This window comes from Hypomesus transpacificus, chromosome 1 (assembly GCF_021917145.1).
Source record: "Hypomesus transpacificus isolate Combined female chromosome 1, fHypTra1, whole genome shotgun sequence".
NCBI lineage: Eukaryota > Metazoa > Chordata > Actinopteri > Osmeriformes > Osmeridae > Hypomesus > Hypomesus transpacificus.
In genome coordinates this window covers 11,682,356-11,704,397 of record NC_061060.1, presented here as the reverse complement: position 1 = coordinate 11,704,397, position 22,042 = coordinate 11,682,356, and the positions used below count along the sequence as shown (strand labels likewise).

Genomic DNA, 22,042 nt, shown 5'->3' with positions numbered 1-22,042 from the left:
GTGGGGCTAGCCCCTCTCTCACAATGCAATGTACATTGGACGTGGGAAAGTATTAATACGCATGCTCAGAATGTAATGTAATGTAAAGTAGATCACACAAATTTTATGCCAAGTGGGGCTGAGAGCCGGTGGCCCCAATACAGCGTCATTTTGTATTTCAGCCCTGATTGGCTGCTTGTCGCCAACATTAGTCGGCAAGAAGAGCGAGGATATGTAGCTAGATTGTCTTAGCTAGCTTGTTAGCTTCTCAAACGCCAGATAACTTGAGAAAATGAATAAAGTGGATTTCATACTTGAGCACCGGTTATATACCCTATAAACCCTTAATTTGGAGGAGAAAGTTGAAGTAAAGCAGCTTAAGTGGTGCCCATCAGCCACGATATTGTCATCGCTCAAACTGCTGGTAAAAGTAACTGTAGGTTTAAGTGGAGTGGTTTTTGAAGAAAGAGTGGCTAACGGTTAGTCTAGTTAGCATACAAAAGAAGGCACCTTTCTCTTCAAGTGAGCTCTCAGCCTTGGTGAGTAAAAGCATATTTTATCATCCTGCCTTTGTGGTGCTGGTCCGTGCATTGGTCATATTTTGGGGCTGGATCGATAGATAAAGATGGTGACGTGTCAGCGTGTCCATGCTTATCTGGTTGTTGTCATAGAATGGATCTGTATCCCTAAAAAGTTGTATTTCTGCTTCGTTGTGGCCTTCCGTTGTGTTGAGCTCATTGCTGTTTGCGCATGGCCCTGTAGGCACATTGGTTCTGAGCTTGGTTGCATTCCTAATTTAGGTTTGTAAATATGACAGTGGTAATTTTACACATGTGTGTGTGTGAGAGAGACAAGGAGAGCAATTACATAAGAAGGTCTCCCTCTCTCCAGTTTGTGTACTACAACACCTGGTAGAAGCAAGCCGCTTTGTCGTTAAAAGTGTTGTGTGGAGCCACGCTGTTTGTTGACGTGTTAAATAAACACATCAGTAGCAAGAGGGACCTTTGTAGCTTACTGGTATCCTATATTTTGAAATGTTTTTTGCCCCACCAATTTTTTTACATATAAAAACGCCACTGGATGCCATCTACCTTTACATTAGCGACAGTAACTCAGCTAGCTCGTAGCCCCGTTGCTGTAAGATGCCTCGAATTTGCCCATTCTCATCTGATCACCCTGGTTTTGCAGAGGTGCACACTCATAAATAATTTCAATGAGGAGAAAGGCGGATATCGCGCGCCATAACACCAACAGCAGAACGGTTATCCAAATAACAAAGAAGTGTACAACCCTGGCGTTAAAGCTTTTGTATTCACACACATAATTGATGCCATCTATCTTTACATCAGCAACAGTAACTCAGCTGTTAGCTGCAGAGCTAATGTTACAGCCACATTCTAAGGGTAGCAAGCTAGGTAACCATATACAGTAAAGCAACAAAATGATATAGCGTTAGTTAGCTTACTTGTCCAAGGTTTGTAGCTTGACCAAGGAGAGTTAGTAATGATCCAGAATTTTTTTTCAGCAAGGCCAGTTTTGTATTGGCTCAAGTTGAGTAAACAGTAGAGGCTGAAATGTTTGGCGCAGACATACAAAACTTTGTAAAGTTGTGTCGGCGCAATTCCAGCGAAAATCAAATTAAGATACTGGTTGTGCAGAAGCTTGGATGAAGGAACAAAAAAAAAAATGTTGTTTTGATTTGTACATCCAAGCACTGAGCAACTATTATGCTTCATTTGTTTGTTCGCCATGATGTCTCTCCAGGAAAAAACGATATTGCACTTGCCTTCGCACGATCGTAGCTCACTTTTTCATGGGCGGGCCAAATTATCTGGGCGGGCAAAGCAGAGAGAAGGGCGGTAGCCTGGCTCCTTGTGACGTCGCAAGGAGCAGATTTTCAAAAATAGCGTTTGAGCCTTCATTTTCTCAAAGGCGGAGAAGAACACCCAGGCCTTGGTTTACACCTATCGAAAATTGTAGCCTCTGGGGGACCAAAGGCAGGCTAGGGGAACTGTAAAATGGAATGTAAAATAACCTCCTAAAGTGAAGTTTTCATGTCATGTGACCTATAACTCAGAGTTGACGTACTTTGAGTTGAAAATCAGCTTTTCTGGAACCGAAAAGTCGGAGTTTCCCATTTAAGAGTAACTCAACTCACACTTCAGGGTTAGGCTCACAGTTTGTTAAACTAGGGTGACCAGACGTCCTCTTTTACCCGGACATGTCCTCTTTTCGAGACCTAAATAACGCGTCCGGCAGGGATTCCAAAATTGTCCAGGTTCTTGCCCTGTTCGAGTTTCTCTTGGTCTTTCACCAACAATTACGCCCTCGGAAAGGGTATGTCCCTTACGTTCCACCTTCTTGCCAAACTCTGACTGTAGCGAGAATTTTGATCAGATAGTGCGGCATAGATCTAAAATCTGGTCACCCTAGTTAAACCCACTACCTGGAATACTAGACTGGTCGTAACTGGACTCTTGCACATTGCATTTGTTCAGAGAGTCTGGGCTCGCTCCATTGACAAGCTTCCGTTAACTTAGCGTTAACTTCCTCGAAAGTGGGTCCTGAAATTGAAGTTTAAAACTATTGGGTCTGCCCAGAGCCACTCTGGATTTGCCATAACCAATCGCTAGCGTTCGCCTTAGCCAACTCCTTCACCACTAACTGAGCTAGCTGGAAAATCAAAACGAACCCTGTGGGGATCAAAAGGTTGTTCTTTCTCCGTGTGGCAAGCATCAGCATGCATTTGCCCCTCTACTTTTCAAAGTGGTAGGGCCCGCCCCACCACTTTTGACGCAGCAGAGTATTGAACACATTTAATGTATATACTATTAAAAACGAAAACAAACTTTTGCAACGGAAAAAAAACTTTATTTCTTTATGCCACTGAACAAGTTGTTAAAATACTTCTCAAATCGAGAACGGCAGTCCGTCTCAAATCCGCCCTTGTGGAGTAGAAAAGAAATAAGGCTAGAGATTCAGTACAAAGCATCCTAGTGAGAGCTGACTAAATAACTGCTTTTGTGTGCTGCCGAGTTGTGGCCTCCCAGCTTTAATTATGGTTTCCGTCAGCCGAGAGGGAAGAATAAAGGATCTGACACCACCTGTCTCCCTCTGCCCATCTCTCTCCGGACCTTGGAGACGCTCTGACACCCTGCAGCACTCGTGCACCAAATTGTGTGTGTGTGGGGGGGGGGGTATGCTGTTTGTTGCCCAAACACACAGGCTAAGTTTACAGTGTTCGCTTTCTAACACTGTGAAAATAGGCTTAATTCTGTATGCGACAATTGACCTCACCAACTCCGGTGTGCAGGTATTTACACAACAATGGTGGAGAGTTTGTGCAACAATGCAAAGCGTGAGCTTGCAGTGATATTTTGCCCCAAGTAAAACATGTATTCGCCTCCATTCCCTCGCTCTCTTTCCGCAGCCCACGGCGTGTTTCATGCCTCTGCTCCTTCCTCCGCCATGCAATGGATGGATGCAGGGCTGGAGTGGGACTCATTTTCAGTCCTGGAGTTTCATGCCTTGGACCGACCCACTTTAGTTCACGACTGACTATATTAAAATAATGTAATTAAAACCTCAGAATAAAAGTATACAATAGTGCACTGTTCTATGCAGTCTTGTAATTCATGTAAACAAAAACAAAAAATATTGTCACCACAAATATCCCCTTCTTACAAAGCTTTCAAATGAAGTCAAGACAGTTTCATTAAATGCATTGCTGAATCATCAGGTATCATTAATTATCTCAGGGCATTTTTCATTGAGCAGGTGTACATACCATGCTCTTCATTACCATTAGTTCTTCTAATTCTTCTATTTACTGATGACAATCCTACCTGCCCATTCTGGTGTGTTGGGTAAGGTGACCAGAGATTTGTGTTTATGAAAAAGAGGACACTTTGTCGCGCGGGGGGGGTTGGGGTGCTGGTCATGTATTGCATGCCTCACCATCTGATCAAAATGATCGTATTTGGAGGACAATTATTGTGCATCTGGCAACACTGAGAGGCGGTCGACCAATGACTCTCTATACAGTCAGAGCTCGAGCAAGAGGGTGGAACGTAAGGGAGATACCCTTTCCAAAACTTGTAAGGGCGTAATAGTTTGTGGCAGAAGAAGAGAAACACTAAAGAATATATTGTGCTTATTAAAGTTATGAATTGTGCTTATTAAAGATCTTTTTTATGAACTTAGAAGTGTGCTCAGGCTTAAACATTGTGTCTCACACAGGACAGGGGGAGTCAGGGGTGCGGGTGGAGAAAGAGGAACAATCCAGACGAGTTTCAACCACAGAGTGTGGGAAAAGGGCTGTATTTTGTGTCTCCATCTCTTCATTTTCAGAAACAATCTTGAAACCAGGTGGAGACGGCACCCGAGCAGGTAGGCCGCGTAGTCAAGAACAACTCCCTGCTGCACAGGAGAACAAGCTCAACCCTCTTCTTGTGTTTTTTGTTTTACTGCACTATATAATATATGCTGGGCAGGGACAGATAGTTAGTTGGACTTTGTGAACTAGCCCAAACTCTGTTGCGGGTAGGGAAACGTAGAAGACCCTGTTGATTTCCAACTGCTGCATTAAAGCTGATATTATTTGACCTCTGCGACTCCTGACCACTCTTTCTAGAACAGACTTGTGTCATTGAATACCATAATTACATATTGGAATAGACACAACAAATTTAAGTTCTTCAACACAAATATCCGATGAGGCACTGGGTCTTCACTGTTTGCAGCAAACAGGACTAGAGGCTGCTGCTGCTGAAGAGCTACAAGAACGGTATTTTAGTTTGATACATGAATGATGGTTTGCAGACAACGTTGTCTTGCAAGGCAACTACATTTTCATTTAGTCATTTTTAGTCAACTTGCATTTTGCACCTGCTTAACGTTAGCGGCCGTCTCGTTTTATCACATTTGGACGTGTCAGTTTCTAGAGCTTAATTTTTTTTATTATGGCCTTTTCAGTGCTGCCTTTGTGCTTTCTGTTATCAATTTTTATCTCAGACGTGTTTTTTTTTGCAAAGTGCCACTGTCGGGGGCGGGACCACGGAGTCAAAAGATAATCACGTCATCATTAAGCTGCAGGCTGCACTCTGAGGGCCTCATTTACTAACAATGGCGCTGTCAGAGCCTGTTTAAGGCAAGGCAAGCCCCTCGGCTTGAGGCAATGGCCCCGGTGGATATAGGTGGTATTGCATTTCCGATTTGCTACCCGACTCGTCCGGTCGTTTTTATTCTATTAACTCCAGTCAACATATCTAAAACTATCTCCCCAAAAAAAATGTGTTCGATTCTGGAACCTGGCTCATACTACTAGCTTTTTCATAGAATAATTTTTCCAGATTTTTGCTGACTTTGAAACCAATCCGAAATGGGTAAACTAGCACCCCATTTATTTGCTTACGGCAAGAAAAGTTGCCTGGAAACGTGCTCGTGGATAGGAACAAGGGACGAGCACAAAAGGGAGCATCAGCAAATCGCTGATTTACCTGAGCTGAATGAGAACAAAGAGAAAGGGCTTGATAATCTACAGCTGCCTGCCTTTTAGGGCTGCAACTAACGATTATTTTAGAAATCGATTAATCTGTCGATTCTTTTTTCGATTAATCGATGAATCGGATAAAAAAACAAGAGCATTAATTTCCAACCCTTTCTTCAAAAACAGAACTGACAGTTCAAATTGACAGTGCAAAACATCTTCAGAATGTGCACAAACAGGCACACAATTTTGAAAAAGTTATTAATATTAGCGTGGTTTTAATGCTATTTTCAGAGATGAGCAATTTATTTGAGTTTTGTTTAAAACATTTCTGAAAATTGAAAGGTTGTGGAAGTAGGCCAGACTTTATTAAAATAATCTGGTGTATATGTAGGATTTTTTGACACCATTTTGAAAAAAGTTAAAGGTCATCCAAAAACATGCTGTTTTTGGATGCTTTTATATAGGAATTAGTGGTCCCCTAAAACTGTATCTGAAGTCTCTTTCCCGAAATTCAGCCTTGGTGCAGAATTATAGCCACCACGAGTAGTCCCACAATGAGCTTTCCTCAGAACGCGCTGTTTCTGTGTCTGTAGCTTTAAATGCTAAATGAGGAGGAGAGGCGGCACCATGCGCTAATGTTTACAGTGGATGTATCGCAATGGCTCGTAGACCCGTTGCTGTAAGATGCCTCGAATTTTCCCATTCTCATCTGATAACCCTGGTTTGCAGAGCTGCACACTCAGTCATTTCAATGTGGGGAAAGGCGGATATCGCGTGCGCTATAACACCAACAGCAGAACGTTACCACATAACAACAAAGCGTACAACACTGCATTACAGAACGTGTATTCAGAGACATTCTTGATGCTATCTACCTTACATTAGCGACAGTACCTCTGCTGATGGCTGCAGAGCTAATATTACAGCCAGATTCTAAGGGTAGCAAGCTAGGTATCCATATCGCAAGCAACAAAATTATATAGCGTTAGTTGACTTACTTGTCCGAGGTTTGTAGCTGGACCATCGAGTAGGCTACTGATCCAGAATGTAATTTCAGACGGTCATCAAGGCCAACTTTGTATTAGCTCAAGTTAAGGAAACAGTGGTGGCTGAAATGTTTGGCGCAGACATGCAAAACTTTGAGAGGTTGTGTCGGCGCATTTCCAGCGAAAATATGTGCAGAGGCTCCTTGGGACTTCAAAAGGAGCAGATTGTTAGAGCCTTCATTTTCTCCAAGGCGGAGAAGAACTCCCAGGGCTTAGTTTACACCTATTCTAGTCACTGGTGGACCAAAGGCAGGCTAGGGGAACTCATATTAATGTTAAATAACCTCCTAAATTGAAGTTTTCATGTCATGTGACCTTTGAGATTTGAGAGGATCAAGCTATTTTCAAAGATCAGTGATTTTCTGTCATTTAATTTGAAACTTAATTGAAAAGGTAAAGGCTGTGGAAGTATACCAGACATTGTTAAGATTACTCTGGTGTCTGTCTGAGGTTTATATTCATAAAAATATTATAAAAGCCATTTTTCAAAATGGTATGGGTAGTTTTTACCCGGTCCCTAGCGTGACGCTGCAAAGTAACGTCTTCCGAATGTGAGATGAATGTCGAATATGAAACTAACTTCACCCTGGTCAACTAACACACCTTTTCGACGTATTTAGTGTGAAATGCTCCCACACCTTGGCTGACTTAAGGACGATTTATTCTTCTGCGTTTTTACGCACACGCACACGGGGAACTCCCTCTCCGTCAAGAAACGCCCTCTGCATGTCCTCGCAGAGCTCTGCGTGCGCCTCCTGATTTTCCTGACTATCTTTCTGTCCGTGCGTCTTTTTACGCATACCCCTTGGCTGTGATTGGTCCGTATTAAGAACCGCTTGCGTCAGGGGTGGGGGCGGGGTTACCGTGACCAACAAGAGAACAGAATCCTTTGACCGCCATTGTTGTAAGTTTTTACAATTCATATTTCAGCTAAACAGTACATGTAAATCAGCATCTGAATTCAAATGTAACGAGAAATGGGCAGTGTAGTTGCTGAAAATGTGCTTATTTTATTGATGAAACGGCTCATTTGTAAATTTGCTCCGACTTTTCGGTAACCTAGCTAGCTTTGCAGTTCAGCGCCATCTACTGTTCTGGCGGTGAATTGCTTTCAGCACGCAGAGCCGTCGGAGTAGTATATATTCAACCAGTCCGTCCGACTCCGTCCGACTCCGTGCGTGCGTCTGTCCGTTAACGGACACGCAGAAGTATAAATCGGCCTTTAGGTCGTACTGATTTCTCCGCCATGTGTTTCAGAACAACGTTACTCAACAACGTCTCTCCAATGGTTTTTCCTCTACCTCCGCACTCAACTAAACTTTTTTTTGTTATACTCAAACATCTCAGCGACTTATTGAGTGGTGTAATAATCGCGCAACACAACGAATCGATAATGACATTTCTTGCCAACGCTTTTAATAATCGATTTTAATCGATTTGTTGTTGCAGCCCTGCTGCCTTTATTGTAGCACCTTTTACAAATGGTTGCACAAACTTGACGGTTCTTTTTGTAGAGTTAATTTCTGTTATTTTAAAGCAGATGTAACCATTTTGTAATGAAAAAAAGTTTTGTGTCTCCGTAGAAGAAGGCGGGAACACTGATCCCAAAACCATCCAAGCCAATCAAATATAGCCATTTCTGTGTCTAGTATCATTGGATATTTTCGTCTGTCTATCACACATGACCAAGGTCGTAGTAAGTTTAATAGTTTTTTTATGTAAATATGTATACGGATATTTTTCATTTTTGGACGTTTTCATTCAAAGAGTATTATTTACTGCCAGTGTAACATCTGGGTTCAGATTAAATTCCACTAAATTGGCAGAACTACGCCACCTGCTGTTCAAATGTGTACCTGCTCAGTAGCTGTAGCGCAGCATTTAATTCCTCATAGCAACGGAGGATTTTCAGAAAGGTAACATGTAGTGAATGCTTGTGGAGGACAATATAATGTAAATAACGTGAAAAGTATTTAAAGGTTGACCCAGTTGTTAGGTCAAAAAAGTTAAAATTGTTCAAACACACATTTCTGCCTGCTGACTTTGTGAATAAAACCTTGTACAATAACAAAACGTTCAATGAAATGGTACATTTGTCTAGACAATATATAATGCAAATTGAACAAGCCTGGTGTATTCCTGGCCTTAGACGAGACCAAAACCTGTGTCACAAGTTGATATGCAGGACTCCAGTGACAAGCTGAACATGGCATAATTGTCATAGTTTCCAGGCATCTTCAGGAACTGACACAACATGGTCTGGTTGTCTAATTAAATATGTGTATACATATTTTCATAAAAAAACTATTCAACTAACTACGACCCTTATCCATTAGTTTATACTATTAAGAGTGTGTTAACTGAATAATCTTTAAATGTTGCATTAAAGATACATGCCCATGGATATTTTTAACTACTAAACGTTACCAAATGACCCGCCATTGAAATCATCAGCATTCCAGTTTTGTTCTTATTCGCTGACGTTCTTTGTGTGATAGACAGACGAAAATGTCCAATTATACTAGACACAGAAATGGCTATATTTGATTGGCTTAGATAGGTTTGGGAGCAGTGTTCCTGCCTTCTTCTACGGAGGCACAAAACTTTTTTTACAAGTACACAAATATTTTTTGCAAGTTACAAGTCGTTTTTGCAAGTACACAACTTTTTTTCACAAGTACACAAATCGTTTTTACAAGTTACAAATCGTTTTTACAGAGCTCGCTCTCCTGGCACTAATTACACGTCATATCTATGGAGCTAAACGGCTACAATTATCTCTTTCTGCTGATTGTCGTTGAGAAATCTCAGATTTGATTGTAGTTTTTGCATGTTAAACATGGATTACAGGTCGAAAAATGAATGAACGAGTACTTATGTCCTTTCGATTTCTTACAGGGTAGTTGTTGCTAGTCGTTGCTAGCCTCGAGAGAAAAATGGAAGTGACCAGAGCTTGCCGTGGGGTAACCAAGACATGAAGCATACAAACTTGAAGAACATCCACACATCATTAGGCGCTGGGGATGGGTATCGAGAACCAGTTGGTGTTTATAACCGGTTCCCAGTGAAGCGTTTCCTTGGAATCGTCAGCAAAATTCTCTAACGATTCTGTTAACGATTCTCTTTGCCGTTGCGCATGCGCAACCTTTTATATTTTATTCAGACTGCAGCAAACATGGCAACTAGGCAGAAGCGTTCTAAAGTTTGGTTGTTTTTCACACGACAAAATGACAACAACGCCACTTGTAACGCGTGTAACAAGTATATTTTGTCGAAGGGAGGAAGTACAACAAATATGAAGAAGCATTTGAACACACAGCATGGAGTGAAGTTATTGGAATGTCATGTGTTCGATGCAAGCAGCAGCGCAGCTAACGTTCGCTCTTCATCTCCAACTATCCAAATTAGAGCTAAACTGCTCAAAAGTGATCACAACCACTTGTTACTGTGTGAAGCAATTTGCCTTTATTATGTGTAGTCGATCAAGTTATCTTGTGTCCCATCATTTGAAGCATACATTTTAGCTCCGGCATTCGTCTCCCATTATTGATCACTTCACATTATCAGGTGTGTTATCAGCAAACGTTCGCGTTGTCGTGTTAACCCATTATTAAATTAAGCATATCGAGTTTTAATCCATTATTAAACTTAGCATTTTAATTGTTTAACAGAATGGCCGATGTTTGACACTGTCATATTATATGGTCAAATAGAAGTGTAGAAGAGGAGCAATGGAAACATTTAAATGTGTATGTATACATACTGTATATGGTGTGCAGCATTACACAAAATTATATAAAAGAAAATTAATGTAAATAAACCCGTTTGTGCTCTCCCCCCCCCCCCCCTTGCCCAATAAGAATCGATAAGGAATCGAATCGATAAGGAATCGAATCGATAAGCAAGAATTGATAAGGAATCGGAATTGTTAAAATCTTATCAAAACCCATCCCTATTAGGCGCACTTTACCGTATCCTACCACCTTTTTGGGTGGAACTCCCACTTTCCCAATTACCCTCCCACGAACGCATATTTAAAGCGCAACTCGCTCATGTGGCACGCAATCTGCGATTTTACACAAGTAAGTAAGTAAGTAAGAAAGTAAGACTTTATTTACACATTTCATACAGGAATTGCAGCTCAAGGTGCTTTACATAAAATCAACAAAAACAATAATACAAGTGATAAAAGTAATAGATCTCAAACGTATAACAAATCAGACTAGCCGCACTCTATCTGCGGTCTCTCAAATCCGTCTTGGATCCGAGGTGCCTCGTGCAGTTTCCACACATATAACAACCCAGACAAGCCGCACTCTATCTACGGTCTCTCTTATCCGTCTTGGATCCGAGCTGCCTCGTGCAGTTTCCAAACATATAACAAACCAGACAAGCCGCACTCTATCTGCGGTCTCTCGAATCCATCTTAGATCCGAGCTGCCTCGTGCAGTTTCCAAACATATAACAAACCAGACAAGCCGCACTCTATCTGCGGTCTCTCGAATCAGTCTTGGATCCGAGCTGCCTCATGCAGTTCCACACATATAACAACCCAGACAAGCCGCACTCTATCTGCGGTCTCTCGAATCCGTCTTAGATCCGAGCTGCACTTGCAGTTTCCAACCATATAACAAAACACATGCACTCTTGCACAGTCTTTGTGGTTTCTCAATTAAAATAAAATTAAAAACTAAAATAAAGTAACATTATAATAATAATAATAATAATAATAAAAGCTACAGAATAACAAGTGCGCCCTGTTTGTAAATAGCCCGCATCAGTTAAGTCAGTCTTTGCAAACAATTAACGCGTGGAAACAAGCGCAAAGGCCTTGATAAATGAGGCCCTGAGTCGGGCTGCGAGAAAATAATAAATAAAACGAGTGCTGTGAGTGCAGGCAGCGTAGTGACAGCATCCATATCAACCCAGTGCAATGACAACACCAGCCCTCGTGGCCTAAAAAACAGACTAGCCCACTGGGAATTCTCCCGGTGCTCCCGATTAGTCAATCCGGGCCTGGATGGATGATAGGGATACCAAGGGCAGGTAGCTGCACTCGCAGAAATGAATCTCTAGTGGCGGAAGATGAATGTATGGCCGTCTAGCCAGATGCACTTCTGCATCTCCATGCTGCGGCAACATTATGGGATGATTATGAGGGGGCTGGAAGGCCTTAGTGACCATGAGACCCTGTTAAGGCCTTAATAGGGTCAAATTATATGTCAACATGGAGGATATGGAGAGGGCTATGTGGTTTATACATACCAGTGTTGGGGTAGTTACTCAAAAAAGTAATAGATTACACATTACTAGTTTATTTAAAGTAATGCTTTACTCTACTAGATTACTCAATGCTGAAAGTAACTAGTTACACTACTAGTTACATTACTTTTGGATTACTCTGTAACATCACCTGAGATGCACTTGCCAAATAACAATATATGTACCGAATATGTGCCAAAATCAACTCATACTCTATTATAATGAGGACAGATATGGAGCTAGAAAGCTGACAAAAGTATCTGAATTTGAATGTGAAAGATCTGAATTATTTGTTTGTTGAATTTCATAAAACTGAAATATTTTACTGTTGAATATATAATATCTGAATTATTTGTATGCCGAATTAAACAAAACTGAAATATTTTGATCCAGAAATACACATTTCTAAAATTCAGATTGTAGGAATTCAGATTCTTGAAATTCAGATTGCGTGAATTCAAATTCTTGAAATTCAGATTGCTGAAATTCAGATTCTTGAAATTCAGATTGCTGAAATTCAGATTGCGGAAATTCAGATTGCGGAAATTCAGATTCAGATTTGAGATTCAGATTCAGATTTGAAGGAAGAGTATGGAGCAAGTGCTTGTGAAACTTCTAAAAACTTGTGTCTTCTCCTCTGCCAAAATCGGCAGTTACTGTTACCAAGTGAGTCGAGACAGAGTCGGAGGGCAGCGGAGACCGATGGAAGACGCGGAACAACTGGCAAAGCTATAGCCTATATATTTATGTTCCGTTGTTCTCTTTTTCTGTGTTTGAGTTCTTTGAATCATGAATTTCAATTGTGTCTCAATTATTATACCGACGCAGAAAATCCAGGTTAAATCAAGTCACGCCAGCTAGCTACTGTATTGCTAATAGCCAATTTTGGATGGTCAAGCATATTTTTCATTGATCCTTATTCCTATCAAAGTCAATGTTCAGCCTATAGGCTATGTTCATTTCCTAAGTGACATTTCAGATCGGTCATGGATAGTGAAATATTTATTGTCTGAGAGATCGGACATAGTATTTAACAGCATAGATATAAGGAGTTATCTATGGTTAACAGGATATATCTGTAGTGCGTCCGGGTGTGATTTGATTCATCGTCCACACATCGTCTGGAAGTCAGTTTCGATCAAATGCCATACTAGATCTTTTCGACGTATCTTCTACACATCGGGACGTATGTGTGTTATCCCAGATTCGTATGTGTGATCTGGGTCTTCCTCCAACTAGCAAATCAGTTTGTTCTGAGGTAAAGTTTGGTCGTTCTGAAATCGTCTACTTTTCCCTGTGAAGGCAAGCTGTTTCACCTTTGCCCTAGTTCAGACAAAATCTGAATTTCCGCAATCTGAATTTCAGCAATCTGAATTTCAAGAATCTGAATTTCAGCAATCTGAATTTCAAGAATCTGAATTCCTGCAATCTGAATTTTAGAAATGTGTATTTCTGGATCAAAATAATTAAGTTTTGTTTAATTCGGCATACAAATAATTCAGATATTATATATTCAACAGTAAAATATTTCAGTTTTATGAAATTCGACATACAAATAATTCAGATCTTTCACATTCAAATTCAGATACTTTTGTCAGCTTTCTAGCTCCATAGACAGATCTCTCTTTTATGCTTTTTAATACCACAAAGCTGACAAAAAAGTTGTTAACATCAACCTAAAAGTTGTCAAGCATAACAAGGCTACAGTACTGGCGTAAGCAAAATGTCTCAAAATAAAATAATGCTTAAAACTTTAAATGGAAACATTTCCTCTACTACGTATGCTGCTACAAGCTTGTTTATCTCTGCTTTGTAACCTTCTGTTGAAAGTCAAGTTGTGGCTACTTGGCTGTTGTTGGCAACAATGGCAAAAACATTTCCTCTACTACGTATGCTGCTACAAGCTTGTTTATCTCTGCTTTGTAACCTTCTGTTGAAAGTCAAGTTGTGGCTACTTGGCTGGTGTTGGCAACAATGGCAACGGCAAACTTTTATCGACGTTAGCGTCACTCAGGGTCTTTAGCTACTAGTCTTGAGTTAGCATGTTACCGTTGAAGATGATTTGACAGATTAGAGGTTGTGTTCGCGGCGGTGGAGAGTTTTTTTTGGTATGGACACAATGTACATTGTACAGTTACGTTTTTGTCCTTTTGCGCAATGTGACGGGTATGTAACAGACCAGGAATCTGGTACCTCTCGACTTCCAAGCGCAACCACTACCAACTACGCCAAAGAAAAGCTAGCTATTCATTGATGCGGGTGGCCCATTACATACCTGAGGAGTGAGTTTCACCAGTTCACACCGGTTACATTCACCCCTCTGAAACTCACTCCGGCGGTTAGCTGCGCTAACCTCGTGAATCCGGGTCATGGCACCAATGTGACGGCTATGTAACAGATGTAGCCACGCTCCGTCACGACAAAGCTCGTTCGCCACTCACTGGGCTCGAACGCAGGACCTCCGACTTGCCAAGCATGACCACTACCAGCTACGCCAAAGAAGAGCTAGCTATTCATTGACGCGGGTGGCCCGTTACATACCTGAGGAGTGAGTTTCACCCATTCACACCGCTTACACCGTTGAAGATGATTTGACAGATTAGAGGTTGTGTTCGCGGCGGGGGAGAGGTGTTTTTGGCATGGGTACAATGTACATTGTACAGTTACGTTTTTGTCCTTTCGCGCAACTAATACGAAGTAATGTGCATAGGCTACCTCCATCCCTCAAAAGACGTCCTAAGCGGCTCTATCATTCTTGTTTCGCCTCCTGAACTCTGGGGCTAAGTTAAGTGACGAGTTTTACGCAAATACACATACTGTAAAGGGAAGTTTGATTTGTTGTTTTTTTCTCCTCCCGATATGTAGATCGCAGTAATGCAAGTAACGCAATACATTTTTGTATTAGTAACTGTAATGCGATTATTGAAGTTATCAACAGTAATGCGTTACATTGCTGCATTACAGGCAAATGTAATCTGATTACAGTAACGGGTTACTTTGTAACGCGTTACCCCCAACACTGATACATACACATACATACAAACACATATACAAACACAAGCACACACACAAATTCAAACACAACCACACTGTAAACATGCACACAAACTCTCTCTCTTTCTCCCCCTCCCCCATAAGGTGTGTGTGTTCCTCTATCCTGAGCTAGGTTGTGTCTGAGTGACAGATGGTAGCTGGAAGTACAGAGGCAGACTGCCACTGGCAGAGTATCCAGTATCCAGCATGAGTGACAGACGCCGATTGATTCACATCCCCTAAAACACTTGTCATTCATGTTATCCCTCCTTCTATCCCATCCCACCCCCATTCACTCCCTCCCTGCCTCCTCCCTTCTACTGTTTATTCCCTCCCCCTCTCCTTCGTGCATTCCCTCCATACCTTCCTACTTCCCTCCTTCCATATTCCAACCCCCTTCATCTTTCACCACCTTTCTTCTTCCAATGTGGCTTAGCTGTAAAAGAGAGAGCGAGAGAGAGGGGAGTGGATAGAGGGAGAAAGAAAGAAACAGAGAGAGATACACTAATACCATGCGGTTCTAATAGGATAATGAAACACAGCATTTTTCTTTCAATGTTAAGTAAGCTTGCATATCTCAATACCAGAATGGAGAAGCCAGGGGAAGTTCAGCTTCTGTAAGAGAAAAGTCGTGACTCGCACAAACATAGTAATTAGCATGGTGGTGAAACGGAAGTTTCACTAATTTAACATTAATGTCAAAATCTAACAGTTTGATTCAAACCTTTAAATGGTACATTTAGTGAGGTTAGGCTAAGCGAAGACCTCAAAAACGCAATTTTGGCCTTAGCATCAATCAACCATGACACTAAAACCTACTTGAAAAAAAGTTAAAGCGCTGCTCACCTAGAATCAATCTCCTCTCCATCCAGCCCCTCTATCCTGCCCTCCATACCTCTCGCCTCTATCCAGCTCCTCCTGAGAGGTGAACGGAGGTGAGATGGTGCCTTGCATGACCAAGCCTGGAGCTGGGTACCCTGGCTGTAATAAAGCTGACCATTTAGCATTCACATTTACACTATTCAGTCCCCCAGAAGTCTTCATAAAATGGCAGGCTGACATGAGTATGAGCGATCCTCTCTGACTGGCTGGCCATCTTTAATGTAGCAGTGCTTCCATTAGGAGCCAGCACTTCCTCACAGTACCAGCTTTTAGCCTGATTGCTTACAAAATAAAATAAAAAGCCAAACGACCTTCACAGAGACCCCCACCCCCCCAAGTGACACATTTCAACACACAGATGCATGTGTACATACGCAGTCACATTTCCACTAGCCAGAGAGACTCACATGCACCTGCATAAACTGGACGGACACACACACGACCACGTGCACAGATATCTTAGTCGTGAACTACTTAATATTCTGCCGGCGTAAACCCAAGACATCTATCATTTTACAACATAATTATTATTAGGGGAGAGGGAGAAAAAAGCCACATCTGCATGTTCAATTAGAGCCAGTAAGATGCCAAGGAGATAGCAATACATTAGATAATCTCAAGGCTAATGTCCTTGCCTTCAGAAGAACGGCTCCAGTCGTTTGAAGCTACAGAGAGAGAGAGAGAGAGCGAAAGAGAGAGACATGGAGATCATGGATTCCTCTCTGTAGATGTCTAACTGTTGAGTCCCAGTTCTGGTCAGAGGCTCTTTCCTGCAGAAAACGAGAGACTGGTCTCTCTCTTCAGTCTCTCCCTCCAGAGTCTCTGAACTGCACTAGATCACCCAGGACACCAGACAGCCATCCTATAAACAGTACCAACACACACACACAGACACACACACAACTGCAGACGAAAGCGAGACCAAGGATCAGGGGCAAAGGCTGCGGGGGCCAGGGCTTGACGAATGGGCCCTCAGACTGGGCCCTGGGCAAACCCACACATAGAGAGAGCGAGTGAAGGCCAGAGGGTCCATGAGGATGATAGAATGAGATGGGAAGATTGAGGGGTGATATATAGGCAGAAGGTGTGGAGAGAGAGAAAGATAGAGGGGCGAGGATCAAGTTTATTAAAGCATGCTTTGGCAGCACGGTTGCCATATCCGCGGATTTCTAGCCAATTTGGGCTACTTTGAAAACAGTGTCGCGGCTGAAAATGTATTGCGGGTGGCAGGTTTTTGGGCTACTTCTAAACCTTACTGCGGCCGCCACATTTCTGGACCGTGGTGGCCTGCGCTGGGAGAGGGGGAAACAGCATGGATGGGGAAAGTGTGTGAGGAGAGTTCAGAGTTCATAACCTACACACACTTTTAGCTACTGGTTGCACTATCAGCAATATTGCACTATTGTACTCCACTTGTCTCAGGTTAGTATAGGTTTATAAGGTTAGTATAGGTTATCATGTGTATTAGAGGTTTAGTATACTGTATTGAATATTGTATATTATTTGTATATTAGGAGGTTTACTATGTTTTAGCTTATTATAGATGTAATCTATGTTCAGTGTATTTATATGTTATGTAATGCCAGGTTGCTTTGTGTCGTCTTGTCCCAAGAATTTCAGTGCCCAGTCTGACCCTGTGTTGTTCTGTGCATCTGACAATAAAAGACTTGAACTTGAGATAAAGTATGTTTTTACCCCCAGTTGCATTGTTCATGCATCCCATGTAAAAAGTCTGGCAAGTAAAATACCAAATGTACCAGCCAATGGCGACTCAAGCTTCACGGTATCCGTAGAGCGCTGATGTGTGTGATCGCATGTGGATGTGTGACGGGATGTGTGTTTTAACGTATGTTCTCTTGCACAACAGCTTCCTTTGCCAGATTTGGACATTCATTCTGGAGGTCAAATCAGATGAGTCGAGGAGTGTGAAGTATCCTGCCTTGTACTGTACACAATCTGGTTGCCTCACTCCCCTGTGCTCCAGCAAGAAGGTAATACTTCAGCCAGTCATCTACCTCACCCAGGGAGTCACTACGCAGCGATCTGTCACCACAACAGAGTCGACAGTGAGACGTGCCACAGTCCCTGAGTCTTTGCAAATTTGAATTAGAATTCCCCGTTTCCTTTTCAAGGCCTCTCAAATGCCTGCCTTCCAGTCTTGTTGCATCCTGTCGCCATTTAGCTTGTCGTCGTGGCAACAAGGAGCCAAAACTGGTTTTGATTCCAGCTTGTGGGTTTCGAGGGGAGGGGGCTGCGTGTGAGGGGTAGAAAGGCAGTTGGGCTGGGTCCGTACGTGCAGGTGCTCCGCCACGCTCCCTATCCCAGATTTCCCATGGCCCTCTTCAGCCCTAAACCACACATAATTACCTCGATTGGCGACGAGGAGGATGCAGCTTTTAGAGATCTGATTGCCAACACTAACGCTCAGTGGCGCAAGGCCCGGCGTGATACAACACTCCTTGTTTCAATTTCCAAGCATCTAGTTTTTACTCAAGCTTCCCCCTTCCTCATCAGAAGCATGGCGCCAATGTTAATTTTCGATTCAGGAGGAGAGAAGAGACAGGCTCAGGGATGTCCAATTTATTGAGGAGGCAAATAAACTGGTTTCACTGGCACTCAATCACATGCTACATGGAGCATGGCCTTATGGAGCAGGGATGTAAAATACACAATCTTACAAAAAAATATTATGGTAAAATAATTATGTCCAAACCCAGTCATATTTAATCTTTGGCAATCAAGCCCATTAGTACCAAGCACAGGCAAATTGTAGAAATGCAAAAATAGAGAACCCAGACTGGTGTGGTAAAAGAGATCAAAGCATCTCGGGTCATATGACCTCTTTCTAAAGGGTGGAGGGCATAGGAGACTGGTCCACTCACACATGAGGGGGAGCACAAGAAGAAAGAAAGAAAGAAAGAAAGAGAGAAAGAGGGCGGGGATGGTATTTATGCTCGCTGAATTATTTTCTTGCCGTATAGCCCACCACCCTGTGTCAGAGGTCAACAGGCATGTGGACTCCAACACATCTGCTTGGCACACCCAACAATCTTGATTACCATTCGTGTGTGTCGGAGCGTGTCGGTTACTGATTTATATAATTACCTCACCCATAAATATCTCCCCCCTCTCTCTCCAATATTAAAACATAAAGACGGCTATGTTGATGTCTTGCATTTCATTATGTGAAAGCTAATGTGACCCTGACATGAATACGTGTCAACATCAACTATAGAATAGACACATCATATACGTATACATATATATGAGTGGATAGACACCTGGCTGTAATAGTCTAGGGAGGAGCATCTAGGTGTCAGCATCAATATCATTATGATTCTGCAGGCACCAAGTAGTAACTACACTGTTGGGGGGGAGGGGGGGGGGGGGGGCGGGCATTTTCATGCTTTATTGGACAGTTTGAAGTGAAGTGTGACAGGAAAGGCAGGGAGAGAAAAAGAGGGGAAGACATGCAGAAAAAGGCCAGAGCCGGATTTGAACCTAGGGCACTGCAGTAAGACCCCAGCCTACATAGTGTACACAATTATCCAGTGAGCTATTGGAGCTAAATTATTTGAAAACCTTGAAGGTCCCAGCATGAAATATGTCAAGCTAACATATTTTGATTTTAAAAGCTGGTTGGTTTACAAAATGTCTGCCCATACATATAATCACAGCCAGTATGACTCTATCTTTACCTTCAGGTCCATTAGAGGAACCTTAGCATGAAACATATTGATATGCTGTCCAGACACAGCCTACCTAGTATTATGACAATGTTCATCACTGGCATCACAAGGTAAATCCATGTGTACTGTAAATACTTTAGATTGACCAGCAGATATAACAAACGGTATTCCTCATAGCAGAAATACTCTTTTAGAGATGGATTGAGCAAGAGAGAGGAAGATAGAGAGAAAGAGGAAGATACAAACTGCTCCCCAGGAACAGATGCTGTAGTCTCTCTGCTCCTACCTTCAGAGTGGTGGGAAAGGGTGAGCAGGCTGACACAGGAAGCCCCTATTCCAGAGCCAAACACCGTGATGCGGTTGGAATCACCCCCGAAGTAGCCAATGTTCTCACTGATCCAACGCAGGGCCTGGATCTGGTCCAGAAGGCCATAGTTCCCCTTAGCGGCCTGGTCACCAGTACTAAGGAAACCTGCAGGAAACAACGTGTTGGAAAGAGAAGATATGTTAAGTCTAGTGCATTTCATATCATACTGTATCTGCCCAAGCACTTGTGATAATCACTCAATCATTTCAAACTACTGTATTTAGCAAACTTTTGTTTGAAAGGTGACTGAAAGGTGATTTTCACTTTTGAAAAAAATGATGCCGAATTGTGTAATGTCACATATACCATTTCTGAAATTGTATGCAAAATGACAGATCAGCTGCAAGAAAAAGACACAAAGCTCAATCTCTCTGTCCTTTAATTCCACTATATCTCCTGCACTGCACCATCTTTCCCCCTCTTTCTCTACATCTCTCTATCATTCCATCTTCCCATCTCTCAGTCATCAGCCCATAGAGCGGACTTATTTGAGTACAACGTCGGTCAAACGGAGAGTGTTTGTGTGTGTGAAATCACTTCATGGACTATCTACTTTCAAAACTATTTTCCTGTCTTTCCATAAATGTTCAATCTTGCAAAGGTATAAGAGGAGGTCAGGTGGCTGAGCGGTTAGGAAATCGGGCTAGTAATCAGAATGTTGCTGGTTCGATTCCCAACCATGACGTTGTGTCCTTGGGCAAGGCACTTCACCCTACTTGCCTTGGGGGAATGTCCCTGTACTTACTGGAAGTTGCTCTGGATAAGAGCGTCTACTAAATGTAAAATGTAAATGTATAACAGGAATCATATAGGAGGACCATGCAGTAGCACCAATACTGTATCTGTTTAATATGTATAAATACGGTTCTTAGTATTTAGAACCAAATAAATTCAGGCCTGAACCCAGTACCCATTTGCTGTCCTGAAGTTCAGCTACATAATGTATGTGTGTTGTGAGTGAGTGCATACTTTTCTTTCTGTGTGAAAATTTGCATATGTACGGTGTTTGTGTACACTACAGGGTTGCTACCCAACCAGTGCCCGACAGGACTTGTCTGAACGCGATGTGTCGGGCCAGGTTTGGACAAAAAAATTGAAATGACGGTCGGACTGGGGTCGGGTTCAGTCATGTCAGTTGGGCATGTCTTCATGACATGGGAATCTAACTTCTTTTTAGATAATATAGTGTAACAAATAAATGACCTGTATGTTTGTCAATCTCAGTGCTTTGGCTTACATTAACTGCAACATGCTCCGGTCGGATTTAAACATAAAAAACAGAATGCCTGACGGGAAAGGGTCGAGCTCGGAACCAGACAACGTCCCTCCGGCACGCCGGCGGGTAGTAGTATTAAGGCCCCCCCCACAAATTATTTTTAGACAGCTATACATGCCATATATTGTTGGAAAGCTACAATTTTGGGGGTTTATTGATATAAACCATTTCTAGATCGGGTCGCAACAGCAAGTACAATCAACGTATTTATCCGACCATCAACATGTAAACAAAGCAAAAGCAAACAGAGATTACTCACCTAGCAAGGCTCAGAGTTATCCAGTTATGCAAAACATCCCAACCAAAATGGTCTGGTTACATTCCCAAAGGTCCAAACACCTAACCAAGTCAAGTATTTTGTCCAAAACAATGTTTACATCCATAAATAGTCATGATCTCTTGTTGCATTGGGATGAGTATTGATAAGATTTTAACAATTCCGATTCCTTATCAATTCCTGCTTATCGATTTGAATCCTTATCGATTCTCCCTTCTACAGCCAACTAGGTCTGTGCGTCCTGAACCCCCCCCCCCCCCCCCCTCCCACTCACCGACACGCACACTCATTCTAAACAAATTTCTCAAACTGTCTTTGTCTGGCTCTGAAATTAGCTAATACCTACCACCTCTAGGCCTTTTCAGGCCTCTGTTTTCAAAACAAAATCTAGTTGGAGGTAAAAACTTTCAGTTTCCTTGTGTTAAAGCTTCTATTACTCAACACCAGTAGGGGTCCTAACAACAGGGGCAATAACTTCAGAGTGTCACCTTTCAAAAGAGACCAATGCATGTACTCCAAATGGTTCAACAACAGCTTTCAATGTACTTTGGGTTTGTTGTGGAGGGGGGTGGTACCATTCCCCAAACTATTTCAATTGTAATACAAATTGAAACATATAATTTGGTCAACTCAGCAGTGGTTGTTTTATCATCCGCTGTGTTTGGAGCAAAAAATAGCGATTGGTTATGGCAGATCAGAGTGGCTCTGGGCAGATCCAATAGTTTTAAACATCAACAGAG

The 22,042-nt window shown here is 42.2% G+C and overlaps 1 protein-coding gene across 1 annotated transcript in view; it reads right to left on the bottom strand.

The window, feature by feature from the left end:
* LOC124470116 (neuroligin-3-like) overlaps positions 1-22,042 on the bottom strand; it is a 241,297-nt gene that overhangs the window by 86,419 nt on the left and 132,836 nt on the right. The window contains exon 4 of the mRNA XM_047023866.1: positions 19,669-19,854. Coding sequence (XP_046879822.1) covers positions 19,669-19,854 — 186 coding nt within the window. The remainder of the gene's footprint in view (positions 1-19,668; positions 19,855-22,042) is intronic.